Raw genomic sequence first — 26,182 nt, forward strand, 5'->3', positions numbered from 1 at the left:
AAAGCATTTGCTTTCTTTTATTCGGCTAGTTTTTGGTTCACTTCCGCTTACTGGCTCAGCGCGGGGTCAGATGTGCTGGTAAAAGGGGGATGGCAGGAGCCCCTTTCCGCTCTGCTGGCCCTCAGCGGCACTGAGGCTCAAGACTTATCAAGTCAAGCTGCATCCCTCGGCTGTGGTTTCGCATACAGCACTAAAATAATCCCTGCAACATCAATTCCTGCTCCTCCACAAAGGTCTTGCTCTTGGCATGGCTGGGCTGCAAAAGTAAGGTGGGGGAACCAAGCTGGCTGGAAAATCATAGGATCATAGAACAGTTCAGGTTGGAAGGGACCTTAAAGATCATCTAGTTGCAACCCCCCTGCTGTGGGGGGTGCTTTTCACAGACATCTTGTCTCAAATCAGGTCCCCTTTACATAATGTTGAAGAAATACCTAGGGAACCCCAGACAAACTAAAAAGCAAGGCCAAAATGAGATGGCCGCAAATGCAGTCTGAGAAGCTCCATTGATGAGCCAAGGGAGGCAAAACCGTCATGCTGCAAACGTGGAGAAGACAAGCAGTACAAGCAAATGCTCCTCCTGGCTGAGAGGGAGGGATCAGAGCTATGGAAGGGAAATGGCAAGGACCATGGTGGTCACTTTCACAGAGGAATAGCAAAGCCCACCTTCAGCAAGGGGTCCCAGGGATAGCTTTGTCAGCAGCCAGCAATTCAGGCTCCACCTCTGGATGCTCACCCCCTGCACTCCCCCTTTACCTGGGCTACTGCTGTTGCCTGCAGGGCCGTGCACTAAATCCGATCAGTAAACTGATCCAGTTTAAAAAATAATCCTTTTAAAAAATGTAAGAAAAAAAAGAAAGAAGATCACTCCCCTTTCCGTTTTGCTGCACGTTAAGAAAGGGCAATTTCATCTTGGCTATGTTTTGCTTCTGACACATTTGTGCCTTAAGAACACAAATGCACTAAAGCATTTAGCTCCAGATGAATTAAAAGACAACACAATCACAAACAGCCACACACTTTAATTCATCACATAGTTTAAATACACTACTACACAGCCAAATTATTTTAGTGGAAGTCAAATACGCAGCTAGCTGATTGCAAATGTCAAATGGTGCTACAACACAAGCAGATCTCAAATTCAATAGAAATGACAGACAGGAAGCCACCAGTCAATTCGCCTGGACAAGGAACCCTACTGGTAGCCTTGCTGGTGATTCTTCTCATCCTGAATTCTCAGGTGACTGCTTATTACTAGAAAACAGGCTTTCAGCAACCTAAAGGTCACTTAAATGAATGCAAGTCTGGTTATATACAACAAAATAATTAAATAGAGCATAAGCCCCAAAGAATCAGCACACTAAAATATGCCACCATATCAACACTTAAGCACAGGGCTAGGGGAAAACATGTGTGAGAAAGGAAAAAAAAAAAAAAACTTGACAAAAAATCTCCTTTGAACTGCTAGGGCAAACTGAACAAAACCCAATTCTTAACTGGTGCACAAATTATAACATGTACAAGTTCTGGCAAGGTACGGCTATACGGAAACTTCCTTATTGCACAGCAGATCGTATTTCAGTTTCCTGCAGTATATATCCCAACCTCAGTGCAGGCTAACTGTGATCGTATATGAGAACAGCACAGAGCTAGAAAATACACTACAAAAAGGGTCTTGAGAGCAATAACGGTGACAAAAGAAATTGCTTATCCTCAGCAAAGCAGCTCGACACATCCAAGTCATTGCTATAATTAGCTACATAAAAACTACACGACAGAAAGACTTGGCATATCTGATAGCTATACAGGTATTTTCTGCCTAATAATTTCTCGCTGAATGACAGATGCTCCTCATCTTGTCTTCACAAAGACACCCCAAATGGCTCAAGGTTGCAGTAGGCTGATACTTGCAGGAAAAGATCACTTCCTTTCTTTTGGGTCTGGTTTTGTGACAACAAATACTTTTCTGCCTCCTCCACAAAGTGCACCCGGATGCCTGTAACCAACCGATTTTCCGACCACATTCCCATCATCTCCCCTCCAGCACAGCAGTGACTGCTGGATTCTCAGGAAGCACTGCAATACTGGTTGGATGATCCTGTTCTTGCCAGGGACTCGGGAGTTTGAAGACTGTGTGTGGCAAAACTACTAGACTGATAGTTTGGTTTAAAAAAGGGGAAAAAAAAACCCAGAAGGTTTTATTGTTTTAAAGCCTTACAACGAAACAGTGCCAAAGCAACTGAAGTTCATTGAATTCGGGAATTGTGTTAAACTGCATATTACTGATCTGCAGCAAGAAAAGCCTGCTTTGCCCACGACAAATTTACCTGAAAGCAAAAAAATATGCTAAATACAATAAAGCAATACATAAATTGTGCAAGACCTCTAATTCGCCCTCCTTTCTTTTAAAGAAAGCAAATAAAGCTTCTAATCAACCCCATAGCTCTCTTTCCTATCAGTTCCCCTTAGCTCTTCACTTACATCTCAGGAATCTGTTACATACACAAAGAATAAATAGATTTTGTTTTGCATACCTCCACACCACAGTAATTTTCCTATTTCCTTCTGTCCAGATGATTCGCTGTGAGTGAGTGAGGACAGTCTATAGGCTGAAGTAGACAGTAAATTGCCCCTGGAGTTTTGAAGTATTTAAAGAGCAGCTGCCACCCCAGATCACAGCAGTGATAGCTCTGTCTCAGTGACAATTGTATTACATTAGAACTACAGCTTGCTTGTAGTGATAGAAAGAGCAAGAAAACAAAAGGGTTAATTTCCAGCATTACTTTAAAGAAACAGAAGGTCCTGAAGGAAAGGGAGAAACACCACCATAAGAAAACCCGACAGCCAGAGAAAAGCTTTCCACTTGACTTTCCCTACTGAAAAATCTCTTCGAGCATAGTTTTCCATTCCCATTGGGTGACACAAATTCATTGTGGGTAAAGTTAACCTGAAGAAAGACAGAAAAAAAAAAAAAAGGAATAAAAAGAAGCTAGCCTTAAAATAGCTGGATATTCAGGACCTTTTCACTATTTCAGTGGCACCTCTCCTGCCTCTTGACCCTAGGCATAAAAGCAAGAAGAATTCTAGCAAGAAGCTGATACACAATGGTTTTAAGTATGAAGAAAGAGGAAGAAAAAAACAAATCAAACTATGAACAAACCAATGACTTGAGACTCCAGGAATACCTTGGTAGTCAGTCTGCTGGAACAAATCAAGGCAGATTTCACAGTGCTGAAGTGCAAAGAGTGAAAGCTGTGTTCAGGCATGACCAGCGATTGCTAAGTTGGGGTTGTGCTAGCCATTCAAGTGTAGGACAGGGATGCCCAGGGCACTGCATATAACTTGAGATACCCAACTATAAAAAAACATGAATAAATCTTAGTCCAGTTCATTACTCAAATCCAGGAAAGGCTTTTTTCTTTTTTTCTTTAGAGGGAGGGATTTGAGCCTGCTGGTTTCTGTATGCGAACTTCTCTCTTCTTGGCAAGTACTTATTTTTCTTTTAAAATCTGAATTAGAATAGCTGTGGTTTGCAATCTAAGTCCAAAATCCAGACATCAGAGGATGTGGCTACCAGCAATGAACCCTTCAGCCATACTCACACAACACAGCTGGCTGCTGAGCTGGAAGAATAACAGAGGTAAGACCGTCTAGTCCTATCACTGTGACAATCCCCTAATCGCTTTGCTTAGCCCTACAGAGCAAGTAAGGTGGATTGGCTCGTGGTGACAACCTAAGCACTCCACTTAACCACCTCTGTACAGAGCTCAGCTCCTCCAAAAGGTTTTTCTCCTTTCTGATACTTTAGCTCAACCTTAAGAAAAGGGAAATCACAGCTCTTGCAGCTCCTCAATCCCTGAACACAACTCACGAATAAGAAATACATCTTGCAACTCAGTGCCCCCCTGCTCTCAGCAACATTGTTTTCCATAGAGGGGTGGGATGAGGGATGCTCCAGCATCACATGGAACTCACAAGTATATTCCACAGGAACTTGGAGTGGGTTTCTACACATCTACTTTAAAGAAAGAGAGCTACAGTTGTTCTTTAAAAGAACCATCTGAGCATAAAATGACCAAGCCAGCAAGAAAAATTAGATTTAGTGTTTATCTAGCTAACATAAATCTTATAAATTTTAATAGTGAGGCCGTAACACGCTTGAGGCCCACATGGGAGATGAAAGTAGGGAAAAGGTTTCATGGAAAGGCAGCAGGGTAAAATCTTTTTTTAATTAGGAAACCAGAAGAGATGCAAGGAGGACTGTAACGTTAACATCTGCCATGATCTGCAGCACTACGGCAGAGAATGGGTAATTGTGTCTGCCTCTTAAATGATTGTCGGTAGCGTCCAAACCACATGACAAACTTCCTAACTCAAACATCCCCGAGCATAGGAGAACACATGCATGCTGAGAAAAAGGCATGAGGGGCTCAAGATAGCTCTAAACACACAACTTTGGGGTGAAAACACGAATCTGAAGACTTCTACTGGAAGCCTGGTGTGAATCCCAGCACCAGGACTTACACAGATAAGAAAATTGGTGGTGGTGGTGGCAGCACGATCTGTCCACATCACCTCAGTGAAGCGGGAGAATATTTTCCCCATCTTGTAGTTGGAGAACTGAGGTGAGCAAGCTTTTAGCCAGGAGTTAGCAAGAGAAGAAATAGCTGAGCCTAGCTGTCTTGCAAGCCAACCTTGTAACTCAGTCACACTCCTCTAGATCACATCTGCTGTATCTGCAAAGTTCTGAAAGTCTCATTTTGAATAAAATTTTTTTTTTCAATTATTACTGGTCACATGAAACAGCTACCACTGTACTATGTGCATCAGACTTAGTAAGGCTGGGTTTTATTTTCCCCCTCAGATTCCCTTTAAGCTAGAAGGGGACCGCAGCCATTTTTAGGTTCACAAACCCAGACTGACATGGGACCCATTGCCTTGTCTTTTTGTTATCACTAAACCAGGCACGGGACTGAGAATTTATCTGAAAAACACATAAGCAGTTTCAGCTGAATTGGTCTTAAGGTTTCAGAACAAACACCTCTGCTTTTTCAGATGGGTTGCTAAAACGAGACCATTTCAGGCACTCAGTAGACTCTGGAAGACATTGACCTTTCTTTCCTTGGACTCAATTCACATTTTTCACTTCATGGTCATGTGGGATTATCATCTGTAATTGAAAGTAAAAGTGTAGATTAAGGAAAAATTTTTGCACAAGAGCTCAATTATATGGCAAATTCTGTGGCTGAGGAACTACAGAATATATTTGCTCCTCATTAAATGTTATTTCTGAAATGAATGTTAACTAAAGAAGGCTGAAGATGCAGGCTGGATGGATGAAGACAAACAGAACAATCTCAGACCGTTGCAAAGACAATGTTTCCCCCAGTGGAGACAGAACGGATGGCTAGTCTTACTCAGACTGCATCTCTTGAGAGGACGATTTATAATGTACGAGACAGGAGAAATTTATTTGCTAACATATGGAAAACATTTATAGCCTCTACTGAGGATCTGGAATTAAAGAAACACAACTACACATTGTTAAAACTTCAAAATGGAGAATTCATTTTAGAAATAAGTATTTTTCCCTCAAGTCAGTGACATTTACTTCTATATACTTTTGCTTTCTGCCCCGTCTGGTATGAATTCCAGAACAGAGGTTTCTATCAATTAATCTAATTGCTGTTGGTCTAATTCACAGGAAAATTATTAGATGGCAAATTCCTGTTTTTAAAGATACAACCCACACTTCAGAACAATGTATGGGGAGCACACATTGTAGGGATGGGGCAAGGTACTGCTGCCCAAGTTAATTCTTGGCACTGCAAGTTACAGTGACAGGAGGAAATAAGGCTACTGACACCAGTGATGCTTCCCCAGCAAATGCTCATGCAGACACAGCTGCAGATAATTCAACCCCTTAAACACAAACCCCCCACCTCCTAGTACCAGAAAATGATCCTCCATTAAGTCACACAAGATCATAGCCGGAGGGAGAGTTCTACCTCTGGGACAAACCTTCTCTTCACCATGTAAATAACATGCAGGATGCCCTGAAGGGTTGTGTGGTGGCTGACAAATAAAACAGATCGTGTACATGCTGCATGCACTAAAACACAAAGTCATCATCCAGCGGCGCAGTATTGAAGCTAACAGGATCTGGGACAGTATAAAAGCCCCGTGTCAATCAATATCAAACAGCTGTATCAGGGTCAGTGCTTACATGTGATGAGGGCGGATGTTTTAAAGCCAGTACCATTACATTGGTGCAAACACCAGTGCTGATATGCAAGATAAAGATGGGGTGGCCATCTGTAAAGCAGTATAAGAAATACGAAGTTTTGGACTGCTGTGGTTGAACAGATTGAAACATCTTCAAGGAGAGGCAGGACCTCAGGCCAAATATTTGAGGCAGCAGCGACGGCTGGGAGTTTCAGAGATGGGTAAGTGACTGATTAAATGACTCAATCATGCAGATGCTTTTGAAAATTCTGCCGCACACAGTTAAGTTTATTCATGCATGTGTGGGAGAGGGGGAGGACTGTGAAGATTTTAATAACTACCTTAGGAGATAGAAAAGAACCAATGCACTTTCTCTTTAAAATAGAGCAAAAAAGAAGACAAAACCCAAACCCCCAAAATCCACTGCTGTGGCTAGGAAAAAGAATTTACAGGGAAGTTGTAAAGAAGTTTGGTGTGCAAGGCTGACCAAATGGACTACAACACAAGTCAAAAAAAAGTGCAAAGAAAGAATTATATTGAAGAGTAAAAACAATATATATCACAGTCCTATCGATTTCTTCCAGTCTAAAACCCCTCCATGCTTCAGTCTATTATTTCTGGCTTATGTAGACTTCATACTCCACCATTACCTACCAGGTAAACAGGAAGCTGAGAGCTTCAAAGAGCTTAAGGGCTGCAGGAAAAGCAAAGGCTTCACCACCCGAAAGCAAAGAAGAAATATTGTGGGAAAAGATGCTCCCCCTAAAGCATTATTTTTGGGGCACACCGACACACTTGCCTCAATGTGACAGTTTGACCAATGGCACCGCGTGAGCAACCACCATAGGTGAAGTCCCTCTCACTGCTCTGGAGATCACACAACATGCAGAGTAAGGTGCCAGGCAGGGCACAACCTGAGGTGTGAATGTCCCCTGGATTCCAACAAGGTGCCAACCACAGCTGAGATTTCCCTCCTTGCTAAATGCTATCATGGAGCTTGTTCCTCCTCCGCTGAGCATCCTACCCATAAATAACTCCACAGCAGGGGGTTATCTGAATGCAGAAGCTTGAGTGATTTTGATGCAGCTGCAGCACTATTTATCCAACCTTCCCAATGTAAGGCAACACCTACTTAAAGGTAACAACTTCTTCCTCCCAGCAAAAAAACACCTTACGAGTTTAAAAAAATCAACACTCAACCACAAGACTGAGTTTGTAGAGAAATTCAGGAGCAGTCCGAGGTCTCTAAGGATCATCTGGTCGGATTTTAGTAAAAATATCTTTTCCTGTTTCCACAGGCTATTTTTCATTGCTTTAAGACTGAGTATTTCCACATCTAACCCAGTGAGAGCTGGCAGACATCTGCCCAAGGCACATTTTGATGGCCATCCTCTTTCCTAAGAGCACAGAAGAGCTGCATGCAAGTCTAGCATGACATCCTCCAGTGCATGGCTCGCCTGCTGGACAAACAGCACAAATTGGTAAACCACTCTGGCTCCAGCAGGGCCTCCCTCCGGTCCATCCCATCCCAGTGCCTATAAATCACTTCTGGCAGGTAGTTGGGAAGCAGCTGCTAATGATAGCTTTGCTGTGGAGTACGGGAAGTCACCTTTTAACCCTGCCTGCTGTTGTTTGTCTCCCGGAGCCATGACAAAAGGACAGATGCGGACAACATGCCAGCCATCAGGAGGATCTGGTCAAAAAGCAGCAGGGAATGTGCTCTGGTCCTATATAGGTGAAATATCACCCTCAAAAACATGTTTTCACTTCAGATGCTTCCCAAAGGCATCAAACAGCTTGATGCCTGTCCTCACCTTTTCCTCATTCACCCTAAAGACACAGGGAAGTATCCCAAAAATGACTTTAATTAGTTTGTTGCTGCTGCGCTGAGGACGCCCCGCCTTCTACCTTCCACCCTCCTGCCATTCAGTCCCCACCTGCGCCTCAGGACAAGGAGGGCATTTATAATATAACTAACACACGTCCACATGTGTGTGTGGGGGTGCGATTGAAGCTGAACAAATAAATTTAATAAGACAAAGCATACGTTGTGAGCGCCTTGTTTTCAGCCCGTGGAATATCCATGATCGGATTACAATTTCATCTGACATCATCTTTTTTTTCTCCCTTCTAAAGTGTGCATGTGTAGCATGGACAGTAGCTGCTTTTGTTTCAGCAAAGTTCCAAAACACATTTTAAACATTACAGCAAATTAAATAGAAACAACTCACTCCTACTTAAGTCACCGCTGGTTAGGTAGATGGCACACTACTGTGCCTTCCTCCAGCTGAAAAACACTTGTTTGAACTTTCTACATTTCATGCATATACGAAACACTTTTAAAGCTGGCTTTTGTTAACAACTGCAATTAAAAATCTTATTTCCTTGAGTATGCACCTGAGTAGCAGCCACCTACTTGAGTTTGTGGAAAGCTTCTCAAGGACAGAGAGGTATTAAGAGGTGTGTGTACCACTCAGACTAAGCAACGGGAAATTTGAGGGTGATTATTTCCTGACTTCTAGCCCTGACAAAATCTGCTCTGCCATGCTGTTCACGTGGTGATGGGAGGTCAACAGAAACACATGGTTTACCTTCTGTAGAGGATATACTTCCATCAAATAAGACACACCCACTGGCCAAACATGATGATGGCTGGAAGCCAGCCCCAAGACATAAAAAAAAGCCAAAACCCGTTTCAACCTGACTGTGTAAACCGAGTGTACAGTAGAACCACCTTGGGTGAGATATACTTACTGTGAAGACATCATCATCGCCGACCTCAGCCTCATTGTGAAGTGTTGATGAAGATGTTGTAGACCCTAGTGAAAAAAAACACACAGCATTTAAAAAATGTCTATGTGACTGTTTTTATTAGGCTGGTAAAAATTTGGATTCTCACAAGTTTGTATGTGGCTTCAATTAAGGAAGAAAAAACACGTACTGGTAGCAGGGTTAGAAAGGTAAAATCTGAAAGTGTTTCTTGACACGCAACTGCACGGCTGCCAATGCTAATTAACTATGCTAAAAATAGTAGTTAACATTTCCAATTACAGAAGACTTTCATTTCTGAAGAACGGTAAAACTATGTACTAATCAGTGCTCAAAACCAGATTCTCAGCTGTCAAGAAACCATATACGAGATAGTCATCACATATTCACTAAATGTGGGGGGAAAATTTCTTATTTTAAAAAATAAACCTCATTTTGACTATGAAAAATTAGATTGTTTATTTTTCTTCTTCTAATTTCAGAAGTTGTTATATATTGTAATCTTCTCTGTTATCAGCTATTTCTCAAAGAATCACGTTGCCCCTTGTAAGCCAGTATTTGAAAGGAGCCAAGATGCATAAATACCATAGACAAGAGCAAAATACTGGGGTGCAGCTCTCATTAATTACATGGTAATTGTCTGGAAAAGTGGGAAATCACATTAGAAAAAATCCTTCCTTCAACGTCTTTCCTCACCCTCTGTGTGTTTTTGCGCTGGAGTCACTTGAGAGTCTGGTCAACACCCACACTGCAGAAAAGGCAGCAGGGAGGGAGGCACACACCATCGCTGGACTTGGCAGTAAGTTTTTGCTGTGGCTTAAAGGGCTTGATCCCTCTTCCCACCCTCAGCCAAGGGTCCAAGACCTCCTTCCCAGCTGACTTAACCCACCAAGAGTCTCCCAAGGGGGGTGAGTGCAGCAAGATGCTCTGATTGGGGGAGAAATCCCAAGTGAAAGCCATTTTTTTTAAAACTAAGCCCACTGTTATATTGAATTAGGGGCACTTTGCAGCCCTGACTAAAACAGCTGAACGGTTTTGTACTACCTTCATTCTAGAAATATTGGAAAAATAATGTGCTTTATAGAATACCACCTGCACCAGCCTTGGCTGCTCTCAGTTGCATCATCACAAAGATGCGCAGAGCTAAGTACGAAAGCCCACTTAAAACATTAAGTAACGTAAAACAGTTTGTGTCATTTGCTACATTAGCTTTAAAAGTAAAAACGCTCTATGGAGCTACACAGACAAAATTTCTGTACTTCTGATACTACAGAGAATAAACTATTGGTTAAGTATTAATAATAAAGCAGTGATTTCATGAAGTGAAGTATCTAATGCACAGTTTGTTGTGCTTAATATTACCTGCTAAATTTGATCAACTACACCAACAAAAAATGAACGACATATGAAACCCACTGCTCGATGCTGTGCATGCACAAGCCAGTTACTGTTTTTCATTCAGAAAGCCTTATTTGGAAGTTAAGGAGGAACACATTCATGAGGATCAGTCTGTGCCGTTAACGGGATAAATATAGATTTGCAGATTTTGAAGTATCTGAGATACAGCAGAACTTGATTTTAAATACCTTCACTGTAAAATGGATCAGAACAGGAGTTGGCACATACTGGTATCTCCAAAATACTACTCAGTACAGCTGAGTTATCATCTGCTTGATATTTTGCATAATTCCGTGTCACTTATGTAAAACATCGCTTTTATGACTCAAAATGCTTCCCAGTTTTAGCAAGCAAGAAGATGACAGCGGAAGGCCTAGCTGTAACTTCTTCACTTTAATGGCACAGGAAAAAGCAAATGAATAACTAATTGAAAAGATCCTTCCTTTAACTGATGAGGTTATTTATCAGGAAAGAGCTCTGAGGCATTAGTTCTCTCCTGGTATCTACCATTCCCACATTAAAAAGAGGACAGGGCATCCAGAATGTTAAGCTGTCTTATGGAGATCACGTCCTCAAAAGGAATACACATCTCTCTATATATATTTGAGCTAGTATCCTCAATAAATAGTGCCATCTGTCTATATATAAATAGTCCAGTCACACCAGGCAAGAAGGAGAAAGGCTTTGGACCACTAAGACCCTATGTAAAGTGGGATAGTTAAAAAAAAAAAAAAAAATCAAGCAAAACACTCATGAAGAAACAAATTTCATTAAAATAAATTATTATTGAATTATAGCTGTATTATGGTTGCCTGACTGCAATGAAATGTGAAAAGGAAAAATTTATGACAACTTCAAAGCACAACCAATTCAAATGCATTTTTTACAGAATTGAAAAAAACCCAAGAACACAACAAAGTCTTCAAGAACTACGATTCAAATGAGAGGATGCAGACAAAACTAATTACTGAAAAAACCAAAACAAAACTAAGTTTTATTCAATTCCAGGCAGGAATTTGTACTATGATTTAACAAAGACTCAGTTAAGATGAGATTTGGCTGCATATAAAGAGCCTGGGCTGTTCTGAGTTGCTATCGTTAGCAAGAAACCCAAGCTTATCAAAAAAAAAGCAGTGATAACAGACTTGATGATAATTAAGAGGGGAAGTTTGGACAGACCAGGCCTGACACGATTGGAAAACACTCGGACCAAAATCCCTTCTTTGCTTAAGGAATGAGAAAACTCAGTTCTTAAAAGTAAGCTGGGGCAGGCTCAGCACAGAGTAAGTGCCTGGCTACACTCAGACATGTGCACAAGCAAGAGCCAAGCCCAAGTACTAATTTTCACCTCATCACCCCTCTTCCCAACTCCATGCTTCAAGCCCCCTTCCTCACTCTTTGAAGGGTCAAAGAGGCTGCCGCCACGCACTGCAGTACCTTCGATGAGGTCCTCGATAGCTTTCCTCACTCCTCTGTCGAAGGCTCGAGCATCGGCAGGGCTTTGAAAAGTGAGCCCAAACTTTCTGTTGTCAACTTTCCAGTGGTGGAAGGTGGGGTTCGCCTTTGTGTACACCAGGTCCTTCTTCACAAAGCACTCCAGCACCACCTGGGGGGGGGGCGGGGCACGAGCCACAAAAGAGGAGCAAAGTCACTTTTCCCACCCCAAGGACACAGCCAGCACCGTCTCAGCCCAGACCCAAAAGCAAGCCAAGTCACGCCTCGCGTAGGGGAACATCCTTCCCTACCAAAGGATGACTAATAAACAACAGACACTGCAATTGTTCTCAAAGCCATCAGACACCCATCTTTTGCTTGCACTTTGAGTAGATGCTTGCTTCTTACTCCAGAAGCCTGTCTGGGACCCAGGCCCACTGCAGCATAGATTACAGTTAGTGGAGGCTCAGGTGGAGGGAAAACTCCCCTCAACAATTTTGCTCAATGGAAATTCTATTTGCGAGCAGATTTAGGAGGTGCTGTAACACTCTCTTCATGATTTTTTCTTCTCTCTCTCACCCAGCCAGGCACTCATCTCAAGCCTTGCTGTGCCAAAAAACACCTCTAGGGTGATGCCCATGGATAACAGGATGGCTTGTAAGTCCTAGTCTGTCTCCCAAAACTATAAGCATGGCTCCAAAATAGTGTCAAAAAAACCACCCTTAGCAAAATAGTAGTGACAAAGACAAATTGCATTTGAAACACCTTTAAAAAGCCAGTCTTTTTGAAAGCAAGATTATTTCCATCTCGAAGCATTTATTTTTTGGCCCAAACTGAGCTCAAAGAGCTTGTGCAGGGAGCAAATCTCTTCACAGAAGCACATTTCAGAAGAATCAAATATATAAAAATGAGATAAACTGCAACATCTGAAACGGACCCTGGAAATGGGGAAAAGACTTTATTAATTTGATTTGTGCGGGGAAAGAGGAAAGCTTTTTAGATAAACAGCTACCAGGAGAAACTGAGTGCATCAATTCATAAGAGACAACTTGTCTTCATATTCTCACTCTGCTCCTTCAAACCTTGAACGGCATGCAGCATGCATAATTCATGGCCGTTTTAAAGGCTTGTACTGCATTACTCAGTGCAATGTGACTGGCTTTATGGCTTCTTTACACTTCAATTCACGTCTCACAGACCTCTGCTAGGTCTTCGAAAGAAAGAAACTCAAGCCCTTTTTCAGTCATCAAAGGAGGCCTTTGCACATTGATGCCAAAAATTTACCTGCTTCTTCCAGGTGGCAACACAACAACCTAGACAGCAAATTTCTAGATGACGATGAGTTTGTTCTGTCCAATCAGGTACTACTCAGATTTGCCTTTTTTTATTTAAAAAAAAAAAACTTAAAAGAATACAATAGCAATAGATCGGGGATAATTCTTATTATAAGAACAGACAAAAGTTGAATTAGGTTCTATTACCAGTTTGTCTTTCTGCCTTTCACCATGGATTAGAAATCCACTTCTTCCATTGCCCTCTGGGTACGTGACCTTGCAGACGCCAACTCTACTGAGACCGCCTCCTTCTTGCGGCAACCATCCCCCACTGGAGTCATCTCGGGTCATAACCACAGCTTTGACTCGCACAATATAGCTGTCACTGCAATGGTAACAAAACAAAAACAAAACAAAACCTTTTGTGAGCATCATACAGTCTGGTTGTGGCGTTTTTCCTGAGGGAGGCATTTAGACAGCAGTGATCCAGTCTCAACACAGAGCTTCTGCCCTGAATGGAAGTCCACCTCTGTGGCAGATGGTCTTGAATGCTCAAGCCACCACAGAAAAGAGATCAATCAGCAAGTAATGACCCTACTGGGTTTCCAAATACCAACAACATACAGATCCAAGAACCCATGGCCCTGTGACACACTTTTGCTCATGCAGATGGGGACTGTGATCAGTCTCTAACATGGTGAGCTTGGCAGCACTCTGATATGACCACCCATAGCAGATGCATTGGGGCATCAGGTCTTCAAAGCATTGGAAGAACATGTGGAGCTCAACCCATGAACAAGTCATTTTAAGGTTTTTGTTATCAAATTAGCAAAGCGGACTTTGGAAGATGACAAATTCCTCCACAACTGGAATAGCCTTATCAAAAATACCCACAGGCATGGCTCCAGCTGGTACCTCAGATGAAAGGAGATGAGAAGCATCTCAGCTCAAGTCATCAGGATTACACCATGTCCCTAGAACAGCTCCACCAGCATTTCAAATGACTTTCAAAGGTGTTCCTGCCCATGGCTGGGGGAGTTGGATAGGATGACCTTTAAGGTCCCTTCCAACCCAAACCATTCTATGATTCTATGATTCAAAGGTGGCACATCATAACCTCATAAGAAGCTATTCTGGAAGCACTCGAGATATTTGGGAATAATCCACATGTCCATCACAAAGGGTCAAAAGAACCCCTGCAATGGGAGGCTTTGCTTCTCCGGGCCTCCCCTGGTGCAGTTACTCTAGCATCTGTTGGGAACATCACCAGGGTGGTGGTTATTTGGGAACAGAAAGGCCGCTACAGGATGCAAGCAAATCTATGCACCTTGTACAAGACACACAACAGACTCCAAGCTAAAATGGGTTGTTCCTACCCTAGAGCTCCTGGAAAATGCCAAAATTAGCTTTCCCATCTTCATACTGCCACTGAGTCCCGGCTCGACGTGACCTCTCATTTGACATCAATTAACTCAATGACTAATAAGAACAGTGCCAATGGCAGTGATGCCCTCACAGGTACGTCACCATGGCTTGGTCAGATGTCAACCATGCCTAACCACAGCTGCGGACACACCCACCAGCACCTGCAAAGATGCTGCAAGGCACTCAAACCTCAGCAAAACTGGGAACATCAACAGGCGCTACAAAAAGGATGTATAAAGAAAATTGGAGGAATTGCCCACCTCCAGGCCTCCAGATAAGCTCACCAGGAGGAGAATGATCAACCTGTAGAGTGCTCCAAGAGGAGGCCTTTCAAAATAACAAGTATCATCCTTTAGGGAAAGAAATTCCTCCACAAGGAAGGCTCTACATGTGAACATTTTCCCAGCATTCTGTACAATATGACAAGAGAACAGGCCTTTTCTCTCCAAAGTTACAAGCAGTGCCAGCTTTCTTCACCCTGCAGCACGTGAAACTGCCTCTAGTTTCCAGTCCTTTTGCATCACTTTTGTAATCTGAGTTCTAATATTTGAAGTCTGAGTTCCTCTTTCTCCAGTATGTCCAGATTTTACTTAATAACTAGGCAAGCAGCCTTACTGATTCTACTTGAAGACAGCTTTGAGCACAGACCAAGGGAGGCAGCAAGTATCTTCTGGGCAGAGGCACCTGGGACCAGCTAATCCCTTCTGCAGCTGGACAAAACACATACTGTGATTTCCCCTTCACTGGGTTCATTTTATAGTACAACTTTCTCACTGGACCTACACAATGAAGGCAGTACACAGACACTTCAGGTTCCTCCCTTATTGCTGTAAGTACTTCACACTGGCTGATAAAAAGAACACTCAGGTGTACTGCCCGTACCACAATGACATACACAGGGCATTCGCAGAACTGAAAATCAAGACTTCTAAGAATACTTTCGCTCAGAGTCCCTAAAGCAGCAACCTGGTTCAGGTTTGAATAGTAGTGGATGCCTACACATTAAATTTAGGTCCCTCAACTACTATTCCTGCCTATTATAACCAAAACCTCGTAGGGCAACAAAGCCACACAATTTTCACCTTCATATCCACAGCGATACCATGACCCATGGCTCTACATCCTCCACCTCCAAGACCACTGATTTGACCCACATGACCAAGAGCTCTGCGACTATACCTGACACCCATTAGGGAAAGAGATGGATGCCCTCATTAACTTAGATTGCTGGTTCTACATTTCATGGCATTTTTAAGAAGTCAGAATCCTCACCTGGGGATGTCTCATGAACTCTTGGCTCACGTTCTTCAAGATCAATGAGAAGATAGACAGGATTTAGACTAGGGCTTGGCACCTGGCTTCTGCCTACATCCAAAATGCTACTGTGATGCCTGAGGGCTGTGGGCTGGGGGGCAAGTGTGTGGGGAAACAAACAGGAACAGCAGCTTTTTGACCCAAACAGAGCAATATGGTAATTTGCTTTAAAGGAAAGAGGGTGGATTGATGTTAGAGAATAATCTGCTGGCTTTTCAAGAATATGTGGTGGTGAACAAACTTAAAGGAACCCAAGTGCAAAGTGGAAGACATTAAAATTTTACTTCTTTCCTCATTACTCACTGCATTTGTTTGTTACTCCCAAACATCCAGGAGAGTACCAAATGATCTGCATTTCTCCCAGCCTGAAGAGGTTGGGAGTATTTTCTTCTGTTCTTGACTTTCCAGCTTACGATTCCAGGAGATATTCAGGTCTCAGACAGAAAGGTAATTGCATACAATGGGTTTCAAACATATGCGCTGCTGTCTTAAATGCACTGACATGCACAGATCCTAGATTTCAAGGAAGAGTGAAAATAACAGCAGGATGCTGCTAATGCAACAGTGGTAGAGATCAGGCTGTTCATCTGAACTGAACCAACAACACTGAGTGCTTAAATTCCATTTAAACTATTTGCATCCATGAAAATTTGACTTCATGAATACTGGGGACATAACCTGAAGAGCTACCTCTTTAAATATATCAAGCCAGAAAAGTTATGTTTCCATGCCCCTAACATGGCAAGAAGACCTCTGCTCCTCTATTAGAAAAAGACCTTGTTCAGCAGAAGGGTTCACTGTTGGCAAGGTAAGCAGAACTCTGTCTCTGTTAACATAAACCCTTGGCACACTTTCCTGCATGATCAAAAGTCACTGGTGACGTCCCCATCCCCACTCCCATGAGACTCCAGCCACAGGTGCACGTTTCCCAACACGTGACCTACACCAATGGACTTAGGGAAAAGAAAGAAAGAAATGAAAGTGTTTAAGGCATCTTAGGGCTTGACATCTTGGTTTAGGCACTAGACTAGGACTCAAACACTGCATGTTGAGTTTTCCAGGCTACGCACCATTGCCTTCAGTTATATATGTCAAAATCTTGCCTGCTGTTTCCATCCACAAGCCTAGAATAGGCAACACTTCTTTTCCTCATGCCAGTGTTGATAAATACTTGGGAGGTACTCAAATATTTCAGGTCCATAAAAGGAACTCGCTTCCTTAGTGTAAAAGCTATTTATTTTCTTTGCTATTTAATTTTATGTGGCTGCACTGAGGCTCTGGCTGGCTGCAAGCACTCAAATCCTCTGGAACGAAGGAGCAATCTGCAAATCCCATGCGCGTGTCACTGCTGAAACCTTGGTGCTCCAAACCAGCGGAACAACAATGTTCAAGTTATCTACTTGCAATTTTATCATGGCAACTGTGCAATTTGACTATTCTAGGAGAAATGGTTAATGAGGTACATGAAAATATTTGGTCTAGTACCGTTAATGAGATATCGACTGCCACTGAGATTAGATAACACAAGCCTTCCATACAGCTAAAAATGAAATAGCTAAAAAGCCACTCACAGCAGCCTTAGCTCCTCTCACTTTATCGGCTTCTTAAACTTTAAAACTGCTCTAATTGTTGGGTTTACAGCCTGCGCGCTATGCTCTTCATCCAAACTATTCTTAATTATGCTCTTAAATGGAATACTTTGCTGTCTTAACCCTACAGATTTGTCTTCAACAGCCTTAAAGTATCTGTAGGGAAGAAAGCATCTGTAGGGATTACCCAGCTGCATGGCAGCCATCCAGGGTGTTCCAGGGCTGTTTCAGGTTATTTGCCCGCCCCACCCAGAGCAAAAAACCATAATGAACCTGGGGAGTAAAGGTAGCACACAAAACCACGTGCTGTTTTTATTGGAAGGAAAAGAGCTTTAAAAATTATAGCTCGTGGGTGTGCATATATATACACACACACACACACTAAAAAAAAATAAAAAAATAAATTAAGTGTGTGTATAATTGCTACTCTGCAGGATACTGAGAATTTTCCTAAACAAGAAGTGACTGAATTATTACCTTTGCAATAATTGAACCATAGTTGCATTACCTATAGCCTAGCTTTCACAAAGCATTTGTGTCTAAGAGACAGGTGACATTAAAGGTGGATAAAGAAGTGCTTTCCTCCAGTATGCATGGATCATGTTGTAAAACGTAGCTGACACCATCCAGTGCTCTCCAATATAAGCCACATCACTTACAGCAACCTCAGTAAAACCCATGGGGGACAAAGCCTTAAGCCTTGTTTTACGCCTGATGGGGGCTTATGGCTGCAATCCCACATTCAGGAATAAATGGCAAAAAATTCCTTTGTTAGTTAAGGCTTTAATTTTGCCAGCATCTTATTAACAGGAGGGTGAAAATACACAGGTTGTGTCCACCATCCACTCTTCTTTTCTACATTGCTTCAAATGCAGCAACTGCAAACACCCTATGAGATGTCCAAAATTCCCAGGGCAGGGAGAAAAAAGGCAGTCCAACCCATCACATTTAATACTTTCCTTTGAATCACATTTAGCATCTAAAACACCTCCTGGACACTTTATATAATTCAATAATAATTTTTCCTCTAGCTAGGCTAGTTGACCAAGACAAACTTTTAAACCTACAAAATTCCATGCTAATGCAGCCATGCAGAACTTGAGTATTTTCCTCCAGTCTTGACTTTCCAGCTTACAATTCCAGGAGAGATTCAGGTCTCAGACAGAAAGGTAATTGCATACAATGGGTTTCAAACATATGGGCTGCTGTCTTAAATGCACTGACATTCGCAGATCCTGGATTTCAAGAAGAGTGAAAATAACAGCAGGATGCTGCTAATGCAACAGTGGCAGAGGCTGGGCTGTTCATCTGAACTGAACCAACAACATCAAGTGCTTAAATTCAATTTAAACTCTTTGTATCCACGAAAAATTGACTTGATGATTACTGGGACGTAACCTGTCTTCGGTTGAGCTGGATGTATTTCATGGTGCTCTCGCTTTGCCCTCCATGCCCAGATCTCCAACAGCTATTTTGCCCTGGTGATCACTGGAAATCAATACTGCCAGGATCCTTTCTGGAGTTCATCATCTAGCTGGTAAGAAGTGGCATTTTGATGGAAGTAATGAAATAGTGCTATTTCTGGAGTCCTGCTTTCTTGATCTCACTCTTGATTGGTGAACCTTCTAGCAAGGGTAAAATATCTGCAGCTTATAACCAGCATTCTCTTCTTCAAACCCCTAACTTAAGAGTTTGTTAGAAAGCAAGCTTCTCAGTGTACAGAGTCACATCAAAAGACAGCTGATATTTCAATATCATTTAGATCTCTAGCAGATTTGGAGCTTTTTCAGGAAATACCAGCAAGAAAAAACAAGCCACGTGCACCACTCTGGTCAGACCCAACATCAAAATGGAGTCTGTACAAAACCAGACAAAATCTCCCAAAGGCTTTCCCTGCCCTCACTTCTGCATTGCACCAGGAACACAGAACCACCATATATGTAACCCGTCTCTAGCAGAGCAAATATTTTTTCTGTCTTTCAAATCCAATATTGACAGAATAAAAAAGGTGTTTTGGAAAATTTTGGGTTCTGCGTGGTCATAGCAAATAAACACAAGACTGTTCAGTCTCCATATACCTTGCTCCAGCGATGCTCAACGAGTCCAGCAGTACACTTGTCTTGTGGCACTTCACCTTAAATCGGTATTAACCTTAAAAGTCCAGTTTCAGGACATTTCTCTCTCTTTCAACAAAATGAGAAAACTTTGTTCGCTATTAGCATTTCCTCCCAGCTTTCCTCTGAAAATGCAACTGAGTTTCATCTTCCAACTCCTCAATTCACACCTGGCTGCTCAACTCAGTTCAGAGGCACGCCTTCAGCTTGTACATAGATCGCTTCACAAAAAAAAAAAAAAAAAAAAGGAAAAAGTATATTAACTCCAAGAACCTTGCTAGCTGCAACAGCGCCGAATGTGGAAGATGAATGTGGAAGTTCCTGCCCCAAAAGAACTGCTTGTTCAGGATGTGGAAATTGCCACCAGTTAGTTATGAGACACTTGCAGTCCGACCTGCACATCCATAAAGTACCCCAGAATTGTTCCGCACATAGGTTCTTCAGTGCTGGGGGGTTCTGCTGGCTGAGTGCTGCCCAAAATTCTCGTTGTGTACAGCAAAAAAAAACCCAACTGGTCAGGATGATTGCTCTGATGGACTGCGAGGGGCAGGGACACGACAGGGATGCTCAAAGGCTCAGCACCTTCAACCCTAGAAAGCGCCTCATACAACGCATGGCCTCAGGCAAGCAACACGACTGTGGGAGGCTGGGGCAGACCCAGAGTAGTATCCTTTATTTTTTATCTCTTAACACCTGTCTGGATCTACAGCAGTCCCAAAAGCAGAATAAAGAGGGGCCACGTTCTATGTAGCCGGGTTATGCCTCGTCCCCAGCAAGCGTGGGTTGGCTTCCAGTGCTGCATCCAAGAAGCCTCAGTAGAAGACTAATAGCACTTCTATTTGTTTGGCTTTTTTTTTCAGAAGGAAAAGGACTTCTCAAAAAACCAAGACACCTGCAACAATCCAGCCACCCGCCTCCACATCTCACTTCAATGCTGAGGCAATGAGGAACAAAGGAACCCTTTCACCAAAAGGTTTGTTAAATATGTAAGGCTGATTGTATTGACTTTATGAGAAACAGCTCTATCCTACTTGCACGAATGGGATTTAATAATCCCATAATTATTTCAGATCCTTCCAGGAAGCAGATGGAAAACTGTTTTGTTTGTTTTTTTTAAAAAAGTATTAAAAAAATATAATTTTTCTTTCATACATTTTCTCTTTAGATATATGTATTTTAATTCACACACACAAAAGCATCAGCTTCTGCTATGAGAATAACTCTTGCAGCATATTTTTACAATGCTATGTCCACACTAATTCAGATGCGCCAAACTAGGGGATGAGAGCAACTTTGTGCTGCAGACGGAGTCCTTGGCCGTCGCTCCTTATGGCTCTGGTGCTAAAATGCAGCTGGGTTTGGTGCAGGCAGGGTAACACCACTGCTATTCGCACAGCTGGAAGGTTGGTTTTTTTAGCCCTAAGTGGGCTAAATCGATTTTTTTCTGCCAGTATAACCTCTCTGCCTGTGCCAGGCTTGCCCCACAACCTCCATGTAGTGCTGTACACGGCAAAACTCCAAATGAACCGGCAAGCTTGCAAACATGCTGATGGACAAGTAAAGATCCACTGATACAGCTCAAGAACAGGGATTTTAAGGGCCATCCCCAGAAATTAGCTTACTACGCAAACAATATTGAATTAAAATGAAAGTCTAACTGCATCAGGGGCTGATTAATTTACTACTCAGAGCCACAATGAGGAATTTATGTAATATATTGTTGAAACTGTGTTAAAACTACTGGAACTCACAACAGGAGTTGTTACAAAACCCTCAAAATATTTTTTTTCTAAAAGACAGCCACAGCACCACTTGGATGTGCACTAATGACAGAACTTTTAATGAGCAACTACTTAATAAATCCTCCTCAAGAAAATCACAGGGAACCTCCTTCTCACTGGAGAACTGAATTACTTCAGGACCAGCCTCCTGCAGCTTTGCATGGTGGCTGCTTTGTCAGTGATTGCAAATTACAGGTTTAGTGTTTATTTAAAGGGGAAAAAAAAAGACTTTTCTTTACAATTGTTTAATTGATCAATTCTGCAGTAGATCGCTCTGGCTACACATGTCAGTAGGTCTTGGAAAGTTGTAAGGAGCAGCAAAACAAAAAAAACCCCATTCAATAAGATAATGCATTTAAATAATTTACCCTGCAGCTCATTAAGTACACGCAAGAGTTGCACACTCAAGTCCTCCTACTTTCATGCAAGGGTACAAAATATTAACAGATTTCAAGGAAAACTAATTAGTACTATCATTTACTGTAATGAGAAAGGAAGTTGTTATTGCATTACAGATGGTATTTGTTTTATATCACATGCAAGATAAGCAAAAAACACATAAAAGCCTAGCCAGCCAAACAGGTAGTTGTGTGAGATCTGCATCCTGAACTGACTCCCCCCACACACCCTGAAAAAAAGCTACAACCAAGTTCTACCCTAGTTTTTGTGTAACATACTGACCATAAACGTTCCTGTTATCCTATGTCAGCTAATGAATGGCAATATTTAGCAAAACTAAGGACTAATAAGCACAGCAACAGTATTCCAGCTTTCAAAGTTTTATTGCTCTCCTTATTTTATAAACCAGAAGTAGAAGTTTGATACCGCTCATCAAAAACTATCAAGGAACACAATGGAGAAACCTATCCAATTCGCAAGACAATCCTGTTTTCCACATGACCCTTTTCCCCATGCAGCAAGTTTTTGCTGTCACGCTGTGACGCCCATGATGTCACCAAACACGGTGGCCAGATGAGGTATCCCCTTTCTCACATGTAACAGCACCTTTTACAGATTAAGTGCTACCTGTCCTAAACGCAGCCATGTTACAGCACAACAGAAAATAATGCAACAGGTGCTTAGCTACAGCTACAGAACCAACGATACTCCAGAACGTAAAAATATATCGCTGTGTATATATAAACTTGCATAATGTTTCTGAAAAATTCAGATTTTACAAAGGAAAGGAAAAAAACTGCTCACCCTGAACAATCTGCATTTGACCCCACTGTCTTCCATTCCGATCAAGGCAAAATGCAACTACATTTACCGCCCTGTAAGCACCCTCTGTGACACGTACAATACATCTACAAAGAACTGGCAATATTTTACAAATACAAAAAAAAATTAAAAAATTCTGTGACTCAATTCCAGTTGAATCTATTGCAGAGGAAGGAATAAACAGTTAAAATGTGGTCTAGATCTAAAATGTTTTTATCTTTTGCCAGGTAAATGCATCTTAAAAAAAAAAAAAAAAAGAAGCTTGGATCTTAACGAGATTGAAACTAGTGTGGACACTGATTCTGCCTTCCACCTCTCTAACCCACAACCTAAAACATGCCCATGGAAAAAGACACTTTTTGATGTTTCTCAGGCAGTTTCCCTCTCGATATTTAGGAGAGGATGCATGGTAAACCATTGCTTCTGAAAAAACCACCATATGTAATCATAAAAAAAGCCAGTGTTTCACCAAAGTAGTCATGCATATTCACTGATAAATTATATGCTGGTTCAGAAAAGATTCTGGAGGGCTGTGGGCGCAGAGGGAGGAAGGCAGAGGAAAAAAAGGAAACAGAGTAAAAAATGTGAAATTATACACAGAGGATGCACACATACCTGCTGGGGGATGCCATTTCCTTTACATTTTAGACCCCATTTGCTCCGCTTTACCACCATTGCCACTACCAGCCTCCTGGAAAAAGAGCTCAGTGTTGGCTGCCCCCTGTGCGTGATTCAGTCTCCTTCAGGGATGTGCTGCATCGTACCGGGTGAGTCATCCCAGAGGTATCCTGCATATTACAGCCCCGGCTGGACCATTACTCATTCTCAACATCCTCCCTGCACAGAGAGCTCAAGCGCACTCAGCGACCAAAGATCCTTGCTTCCCCACCCCGGTTATAGGCTGGCGAAAAAAAATAAATGCTCCAACCATCATAAACTAATACCGGGGGCGTTTAGCAGTGGCTGACAGAGCAAAGGCGCTGCCGAGAGGTTGCACCAGACTGGCGAGCGCGTCACCGGCTCACCCAGGACTGCAAACAGGTCCAAAGTTGAAAGCAGGCGTCATTTCCTCTGGTAACCCCAGCTGCACTTTATTCCCCAAAAGCTGCTAACAGTGCTGAGACCAAGGGTCCAAACCACTCAACAGGCTTCGGGAAAGCACTCAGCCTCCTGACCGGCCCATCTCAGCTTTTAACAGGATTTTAACTACTTCCAGTTTGCAACAAGTCAATATTTATAAATGTCAGCTTTAGGTCCCTGCATACCACACCTTTGTGGGCAGCCCATGCAACCGAGCACGCTCTGAAGTGCTGACACAGCAATATCCCTACCCACGAGCTTCCTTTCCCTTATTGCACAAAAACTTTCACAACTGCTTTGTTTCATTCCTTGCTCAGCCTGTGTGTCCCCCCACAAAGTTACACGATCATCCCTGAATGCCCTCTCATTTTTCTAAAGCAGAAATGTTGCTCAAGAACTGCCTCAGCACCAATGACAAGAATAAAAATTGTGACATTGGGGCTCTGAAAGCAGCTTCTAAAAATACTTGCCTGAATTCGGAAGTAATCTACACTGATGATTAGAGAGAAGAGGGGGGAAGAAAGCTAATTTAAGTGTTTCCAGGCTCAGCTGCTTCTGTCTTCCTTAAATCTAAACTGTTTTAACCTCAGTTTTGGGCAAAAAATCCCCCTTCTTCACAGGATGAGTGACTGAGGATGCCTGAAAGCATTCTTTAGGAAAGCTGCACCCCCATTTTACAGACATAATAAGCTAAAATCACACATTTTTGAAAATGTAAAGCTTAGGCCACAAAAATACCAAACTCAAGACCACTGAGGCTTGAACCTGATTTCTGTGCATGGACAATAGGCTGTGCAGAGGATGCTGAAGATATCCCAAGCCACCAGGACAGAAGTATTTGTTCCCTGCTTCTCACCAGCATCCAGCGAGCATGTATGCAGGTGTAGCTGCAGATCCCTATTCGCAGCTTAGCTGCATTTTGTCATAACACTACAGTCCAAAGTCTCGCTCAAGGCAACAGGCAGCATTTAAAGTTTGTTATGAGATCAAATGGCAACTGTGTTTACATTACTTTGATATACAACATAAAGAGGCTCTTAATTTAATGGGCAATGCATACTACATTTCAGCAAAGATATGCATTTATAACCAATTGTTAATGCACTAACTGGTCAAAGCATCGCGCTATTGCAGTATGCGAAAAAAAACCAACTATTTTTTAAAAAATAATCAAGTTGCACTGCCTCAGCTCATTGCTAGTCCTACCCAGATAGGCCAGGATTTGCTGCCTTGCTTTCCTCTTCGAGCAGCACCACTTTTCCTCACAAATGCTTAACACAGCACACATCAGGTCCGTCCTCAGCTGTCCCCAGCAAGAACTCAGAACACAAGTCAAAAGCAGTGTCAACCAGAAAAATCAAATAAATATGCCCAGTCCTTTTTGCTGCAAGTCTAGTTTTTAAAGTTTTTCTCCCAGAGGGACAGCGTAAGATGAAATTAGCCTCCCAGTGTAAGACAAAACTATCTTTGAATCAACTGTGGTGTAATCCTGTTTTTGAAACAACAGCCTGAGCAGTTCCATCTCCCCAAAGCTTGCTCATTTTCTTGCCTTCCCATTGCTCCACACATCAGCCTGCCACAGGTCCTCTTAGCAAGTCAAAGGACAGTTTGAGTATCTCCTCACCCTGTGTACCCTGAGCAAGTTTGCTCATGACACAGAACTGGGAGGAGCAGCTGATACACCAGAAGACTGTGCTGCCATTCAGCGAGACCTGGACAGGCTGGAAAGTTGGGCAGAGAGGACCCTAATGAAGTCCAATGAAGGCAAGGGCAGAGTCCTGCACCCAGGGAGGAATAACTGCCTGTACCAGTACAGGTTAGAGGCGGACCCACAGGAAAGCAGTTCTGCAAAGAAGGACCTGGGAGTCCTGGCAGACAACAAGCTGACGATAAGCCAGCAATGTGCCCTGATGGCCAAACTGGCAAATGGTATCCTAGGGTGCATCAAGAAGAGTGTGGCCAGCAGGCTGAGGGAGGTTTTCCTCCCCCTCTACTCTACCCTAGCAAGGCTACATCTAGAGTACTACGTCCAACTCTGGACTCCCCAGTTCAAGAAAAGACGTGTGAAGAATCCAGCAAAGGGCCACAAAGATGACTCGGGGACTGGAGCATCTCTCTTGAGGAGAGGCTGAGAGCGCTCAGTCTGTTTAGTCTGGAGAAGAGAATCTTATCAATGCTTATAAATACCTTAATGGGTGGGTTTCAAGAGGATGGAGCCAGACTGTTTTCAGTGATGCCCTGCAACAGGAGATGGGGGAACAACCACAAAGTGGAGCACAGCAAGATCCACTTAAACACGAGATAAAACGTTTTTACTGTGAGGGTGATGGAGCACTGGAACAGGCCGCCCAGAGAGGTTGTGGAGTTCCCTCTGGAGATATTCAAAGCCCACCTGGACATGTTCCTGTGCAACCTGCTTTAGCAGGGGCGTTGAACTAGATGATCTCCAGTGGTACCCCTCCAACATCTGGCATTACGTGACAGCACACAGCAAGACCAGGACTAAGCACCGACATAAGGTGGCTTACAGAGGAACAGCATTAAGAAACACCACCCCAGCA

General features: G+C 42.7%; 1 protein-coding gene across 2 annotated transcripts in view; it reads right to left on the minus strand.

Moving 5' to 3' along the window:
• SPRED2 (sprouty related EVH1 domain containing 2) overlaps positions 1-26,182 on the minus strand; it is a 66,280-nt gene that overhangs the window by 13,780 nt on the left and 26,318 nt on the right. The window contains exons 1-4 of one of the 2 annotated variants that reach the window (XM_069850069.1): positions 23,157-23,557; positions 13,305-13,482; positions 11,827-11,995; positions 8,977-9,041 (exon numbers count right to left, since the gene is read on the minus strand). In XM_069850069.1, the coding sequence (XP_069706170.1) occupies positions 8,977-9,041; positions 11,827-11,995; positions 13,305-13,482; positions 23,157-23,173 (429 nt within the window). In that variant the 5' untranslated portion in view covers positions 23,174-23,557. Of the gene's footprint in view, positions 1-8,976; positions 9,042-11,826; positions 11,996-13,304; positions 13,483-23,156; positions 23,558-26,182 lie in introns of those variants that run through there. The other variant, XM_069850068.1, reaches the window with a different exon arrangement.

The sequence above is a fragment of the Phaenicophaeus curvirostris genome, chromosome 2, assembly GCF_032191515.1.
Source record: "Phaenicophaeus curvirostris isolate KB17595 chromosome 2, BPBGC_Pcur_1.0, whole genome shotgun sequence".
NCBI lineage: Eukaryota > Metazoa > Chordata > Aves > Cuculiformes > Cuculidae > Phaenicophaeus > Phaenicophaeus curvirostris.